Source organism: Dermacentor andersoni, chromosome 1 (genome assembly GCF_023375885.2).
Source record: "Dermacentor andersoni chromosome 1, qqDerAnde1_hic_scaffold, whole genome shotgun sequence".
In the NCBI taxonomy this organism is placed as follows: domain Eukaryota; kingdom Metazoa; phylum Arthropoda; class Arachnida; order Ixodida; family Ixodidae; genus Dermacentor; species Dermacentor andersoni.
Window position 1 is genome coordinate 47,746,841 of NC_092814.1, and position 6,946 is coordinate 47,753,786.

The 6,946-nt window shown below is 42.2% G+C and overlaps 1 protein-coding gene across 1 annotated transcript in view; it reads left to right on the forward strand.

The window, feature by feature from the left end:
* The window catches only part of LOC126543194 (uncharacterized), an 8,650-nt gene extending 2,634 nt beyond the window's left edge, over positions 1-6,016 (forward strand). Inside the window, exon 3 of the mRNA XM_055077866.2 lies at positions 6,011-6,016. Coding sequence (XP_054933841.2) covers positions 6,011-6,016 — 6 coding nt within the window. The remainder of the gene's footprint in view (positions 1-6,010) is intronic.
* Positions 6,017-6,946: the final 930 nt, after the last annotated feature.

The following is a 6,946-nucleotide window of genomic DNA, read 5'->3' on the forward strand; positions in this document are numbered from 1 at the left end:
TGTAAGGAGCACGAGGTCGCGGGATCGAATCCCGGCCACGGCGGCCGCATATCGATGGAGGCGATATGCGAAAACACCCGTGTACTTAGATTTAGATGCACGTCAAAGAACCCCAGGTGGTCAAAATTTCCGGAGCCCTCCACTACGACGTGCCTCATAATCAGAAAGTGGCTTTGGCACGTAAAACCCCATAATTTAAGATTCATTGTAAGGTTCGTAACAGCGCAACACAAGACACGGACAAAAGGAAGGTAAAAACGACGACACGGCGCTGGCTCTCAACTGATATTTTATTGAAGATATGGCTAACATATATATGTAGGTGCCAGTTCAAAAACCATCACATGCGCGAGACACAGAGATGCATCAAGGCAACGGTGACGAACTGACGCATAATCAAGAGTGACAAAGGTAACGCAGTTCCTTGTCATGAAGAGCGATAGACGGTTCGCTGATACATGCCTTGTCCCTAATCTTTATATTGTAAGCCTCAACGATTTCTCTTGTCAAGTGGCTCGCGTGTTTATAAATGATATTAGTTCTTCTTTTAATAGGGGCAACAACCGCACAACTTGCAATACTCCGGGAGATGAAGTGGCGCAACCCCTTGAAGAGATAGCTCATGCTCCCTAAGTCGAATATGCACACAGCGCTTCGTTTGTCCCGTGTACTCTGTGCCACAAGATAATGGAATGACACATACAACCTGCTTAACGCAAGTGATGTACCCGTTCACATGGTTGACAGTGCACTTTCTCTTTACTTATCCTTCAGCATATTATCAACTAACGGGCATATGCGACCTATCTTATTTTTCGCAGAAAAACGAACATCAATGCTGTACCTTGAACCGACGTTCATAAGCCCATGCGCAAATTTGTGTACGTTCGGTAATACTGCGTTTTTCGTTTTTTCTTCTAATTTAGTTTTACTACCTTGGTCATTTATACTCTTGACGCCACAAACCATACTTTCACTCACAGATGAAATAATCCCTTCGGGGTAACCAGCGTCCAGTAAACGATTTGCCATGATCAGAAAAAGCAGCCTTCGACGTATGAAAACACGACTTCTTTAATGCAACATTTAGAATAGTATTCTCTATAGCCCGCTTCACTACCTTAGAATGACCGGATTTATAGCTCAAAATGGGCTTGACCGACCTGGGATCATATTTCCAGCACACATGATTTTTACCAAAAGTTAACCTCAGGTCTAGAAACTGCAGTTGATGATCTTTAGGGACTTCGAAAGTAAAATCAAGGCCCATGCCGTGCTGCCTGACTACCGTCAAAATTGCATCAACAGCCTCGTGCGTAGCTCCTATCATTAGTGACATTTTTCTAGGTTACATTGATAGGCAACTAGAGGGCCACCTTGTTAAGCTTTCCAGTAGGGTTTTTCGCTGTGTTGATGATGTCATAATATTTTTTTTAATAGTGACATTCACCCCGAGGGTGTTGATTTTGACTGTGTGACGTAAGATTGTACGGTGACGCTGCGTAACACTAGGAACGCCTTCGCAGACTGCGTGACAGTGCCCACATAAACAGTTAGTGTGTATCGTGTGTACGTGTGTGTGTATGTTTTTTTTAATCCTTTTGTCTTTCTCTCACCTATCATCCCTTTGCCCCTCCCCCAGTACAGGGTAGCCAACCGGAGATAATCTATGGTTAACCTCCCTGTCATTCCTTTGCCTTTCTCTCTCTCTCTCTCTCACTTGACGATATTCAGACAGCACGGCATGGGCCTTGGTTTTACTTTCGAAGTCTCTAAAGATCATCAACTGCAGTTTCTAGACCTGAGGCTAACCTTTGGTAAAAATCATGTGCGCTGGAAATATGATGCCAGGCCGGTTAAGCCCATTTTGAACTATAAATCCGGACATTCTAAGGTAGTGAAGCGGGCTATAGAGAAGACTATCCTAAATGCGTCAGTTGGTCACAATTGCCTCGATGTATCTCTGTGTATCATGCATGTGATGGTTTTTGTACTGGCACCTACATATATGTTAGACATATATTCAATAAAATATCACTTGAGAATTAGCGCCGTGTCGGCGTTTTTACCTTCCTTTTTCCCGTGTCTTGGGCTGCGCTGTTACGAACTTTACAAGGAAAAATTTTTGCCTTCAATCTCACCCAGCTCAGCCTCCACAAATATAGCTGTTGTAAATCATGTGCGTTCCAATGATCCATTAATTATCGCCACCGCATTCAACGAATATTTTCAATCGGTATTCACAACTGATAACTTCGACTTGCCTACCTTCATTCATGACTCGCATTATTCAATTGACGATATTACCGTGTCTCTCGAACGCGTTCTGAAATATAATTTTACGCTTAGAAATTAAAAAATCATGTGGACCTGATGGCATTAACAACGCTTTTCTTGTTAGATATTGTGCTTGGAGTAGTCGATATTTGGCTGTAATCTTTCAAAAGTCTTTATCTACTTCGACAATTCCCTTAGTTAGGAAATTGGCAAAAATTCTTCCCTTGTATAAATCCAGCAACAAGCAGTCATCATTAAACTATCGTCCGATTTCATTAACGTCTCAATCATGTAAACTTCTTGAACATATAATCTTTAAGCATATTATGGAGTTTCTTGAAAATAATAACATTTTAGGTGATGCCCAGCAAGGTTTTCGTCGCGGGTTTAGTACAATAACTCAGGTTGTAGAATTCTCGCATGAGATTTCACACTCTTTCAACACTGGAAATCAAATAGATGGCATTTTTATAGATTTTTACAAGGCATTCGACACTGGTACACACTCAAAACTTCTCCATAAGCTTCGCGCTACAGTTAATAACTCTTCCTTAGTTGACTGGATCGCTAGCTTCTTACATAACCGTTCCCAGTATGTTTCGTTTAATTCCTCAAACTCGTCTGTAGTAAATGTGACGTCCGGAGTTCCCCAGGGTTCAGTGCTGGAGCCACTTTTGTTCTTACTGTATATAAATGATTTGCCAAATTATATGTCCGCAAAAATCCGCCTTTATGCTGACGACTGTGTGCTGTACAACGTAATTAACCCGAATGTTGACCACCTTTCACTTAACGATTCTTTTACGCAATTTTGCAGGTGGTGCGACAAATGGCAAATGAGTATAAACTTCGTAAAAACAGTCACTTTATCTTTTAGTAAGCTCACTTCTGTTTCTTTGTTTAACTATTCGTTTAATGGCTCTTCCCTTGAACGGGTGTCTGAATACAAGTACCTTGGCATATAAGGCATACCAAAGCATATCGAATACACATGCAATAAAGCACCAAAGAAAATAGGCTATCTAAATCGTGCATTGCGAAAAGCTCCACGTGAAACAAAATTTCTATCATATCAGTCGCTCATCCGATCCGTTCTCGAATATGGTTGCCCCACCTGGAACCCTTATAAAGTATCCGACATTAACCCCCTCGAATCAGTTCAAAAGAAAGCAATACGTTTCATATACCGCCGTTATGACTGAACTTCTTATCCTCATCTCATCTTGTTGCACTGGGTCTACAACCTCTGTCGTGATAGCAGCGTGATAGTGAATGCCGCATATTGTTTCATAATCTTATTAACACCCAACGCTATTCTTTAAAAAATAACTCTGTTTCCTGATAACTTGAAACCTACTAGGAATAGCCACAAACTTAACCTTGCACAATTTCAACCGCGTACTAACCTGTTTAAGTATAGCTTCTTTCCTCGTACAATTGAAAAATGGAACCTACTACCAGGTGAAAGTAGGTCACTGCCTTTAGAAGAATTTTCGTATAAGTGAACTTGATTCATGCTGTGTTTATTATTACTCATTGCATCTTTTATTTTGAAATTACCATGATTCCTACGGTGTCGAAGTTGATTTGTGCAGAAAAATGTTTTGTTGTTATATCCAATGTACAAACTCACTCCTGCGATTGCCCGACTGGGCTGCAGTATGTATAAATAAATATAAATAAATAAAATTTTAATATAAGCGCTTTTTGTGAATACGGGCCCCTCAAAGCGAACCACTACGTTTTTGACTAAGGACGAGCAGGAATAATGGAAACTTGAAGAGGAATTCTGCGCGGAAGCAAGTGATTCACTGATAGGATTACGGAAGCAAGTGATTACGGATAGGATTTCAAAAGGCATACCTGATAATGGAGGCCGAAGGAGTAATAATTGACAAACTTTTTCCTAAGATATTGCGCGTGTTTCAAGCTTGTACTGTGAAGGCATAATGACACAACCGCATAACGTTAAGAGACAGAAAGAGAGCGGTTTGGATCAGGAAGCAAACGGGTATAGCCGATATTCTAATTGACATTAAGAGAAAAAAATGTAGCCGGGCAGGTCATGTAATGCGCAGGTTAGATAACCGTTGGACCATTCGGGTAACAGAATGGGTGCCAAGAGAAGGGAAGCGCAGTCGAGGACGCAGGAGACTAGGTGGGGCGATGAAATTAGGATATTCGCGGGCGCTAGTTGGAATCGGTTGGCGCAGGACAGTGGTAACTGGAGATCGCAGGGAGAGGCCGTCATCCTGCTGTGGACATAAATAGGCTGATGATGATGATGATGACAGTGACGTCCAATTTGAACACTGAAAATTGTTATTACGCGGAGTAAGTGTAAGGCTTTCCGATTTGTCTCTTTATCTCCCTCTCCATATTTTTAGTGATACTCACTCTGAAACGAGCCTACCTTGCCGGCCTTTATTTCTAAATAACTTGTTCGATCTGTTTAGCAAAATCTATAACAAAATTTAAATGTTGCCCCGTTAACCTTTTCAGACGCAACTTTATCCCGTTGGTTGAAAACTTACTTTCACCACATTTCTTGCATCTTGAGAATCATAGAAAGCGTGCAGCTAGAGAAAAGATTACAAATTCTCAATTCTTTAGCGAGATTTGCCAAGTTTACAGAACGTGGAATCCACGCGAAAACTCACTACGGGAACATCAAATATATAAGCACATCTACTATTTCGTATTTTGAAAAGCTGGAAAAACACTTATAGAGCCACATGAGAGTTATGCATGGTGGATGACATTAGTGAAAAACAATGAAAGAAGTGAACCCGCTAGAACAGCATAGTTCCACCGAGTAAAAACACCCAACCGTCCGCCTTCTCACTCATTTTGCTAAAACAGCCCCACGTGCAACACACGCAGCAGCGATGAGACAGTCGCAGAAATTATCTGTGTCTGCCCACTATATACATAGTGCCCAGAGACAAGTGATGAACGGAGTGCTGGACCAGTTGGACAATCGTCCACTATCAGAACTAAAAGCTTTAGGTCAGTGCCCCCAGAGAACATCCGCGCTGAAGGCTGTACTAGCGTTACTAAGGTTCCTGCCGTCTACAGGCCTTCACCATAGACTTTAAGAACGCCGCCCCTTACCGCTCTATAGTGTACGCGGTTTGTTTGTGCGCGTATCTCTTTCTCTCTCTCTCTCTCTCTAGCTCTATCTCCACTTTCCACTCTTTTTCTCTTTTCATCCCCCTACTCCTACACCACGTGCAGGGTAGCCAACCGGAACAACCTCTAGTTAAAGTCCCTGCCTTTCTATGCATCCTTTTCTCTCTCTCTTTTGCACATGTTATTCAATATTGTAGCACACTTCTAATCATAAGTGTTTCAAGATATATACAAATTTTAAATATCATTACTTTCATCTTGGTGTACATAATTGTGTACACAGCGTCTGAAAGGGTTTTAAGCAAGAGCAACTAATGGTGTGTTTAGGAGGGTACAAAATGCTTTCTTGTTATTTTAATCATTGATGTCAAGCACGTGGATTCAGGGCACGTCCAGTTTCAGAAACTTACTTACAAAATCCAAGCACGAGCGATATATCGCCATCGGAATTAAGAAGCTTTCTTCCGTTTTCCTTTGCGACCATAAAAGCGCCGCGCTAGTTTATTTGCTCAAGCTGCTAATTAGCATACTACAAACACGGACTTGATTTCTGCATAGCGTTAATGGCATGCGCGTTTTGCATTTCTTTCTTTTTTTGCAGAGCTGACACCGTTTACGAATGCTCCTGGGTCTTCGTCGCGCTTCTGCATGAGCCTTTCGAGACCCTTCCAGATAAAAAGTAGCGGGAATAATTCCGAAAAGATCCTATCTCCCCCCCCCCCCCCCCCCCCTAAGATATCTTCGAACACTAGTAACATAGAACCTCAATTCGCACCTGTCATACACCGAACGTCCACCGACGCCAGCGAATTGTTATTTCTTTTGGCCTTTGGGTCACTGCGACTCAAGGGGTATTGAAGCCTAAAATGTATCAAAGCAAAGCTTTGCTTATATCCCGTGTTTGGCGTGCCCCTGTCTGCTGCCACATTGGTCGGTGTCTCGGCGAATATATTTGTCCATATACATACATTAAGGTCATATGTTCGCTGAATGCAAGTACCCGCAAACGGGCTTATATGACCCCTGTGTGCTGGCCGACAATGTATTGCCAGTAACAGCACCTCTGGTCTGCGTAATAAATTCCTACATAAAATCTGCACATGTGACGTCGGCTCATAAGCATCTCTAAAGCACGTAGGCCTCATAATGAAATATACTTTATATTAAACGGCTCCCTTCTTTGTTTATTTGTTTTTATCTTCCATATAAGAAGCCTTATATGTATTTAGATGTGTGTCGTCAAAGCTTACTGTGCATACACTTCTCAGGAACGTTCTTCCCGCGACAAGAGAGAGATAAAACGGAAACGTAGGGAGGTTGACCAAGGTCTTGACACCGACAGCCAACAGCTATCTACAGGTGGGGAGGCTGTCCGTGTCATCCGCCACTGCCGCTACCTCGCTAACTCAAACAAGTTTCGCTTCATTTAGATTCTAGATTGTACTTAATCTCTCTCTCTCTCTCTGTGTGTGTGTGTGTGTGTGTGTGCGTGTGCGTGTGCGTGCGTGTGTGTGTGTGTTTAGCACGCACACACAAT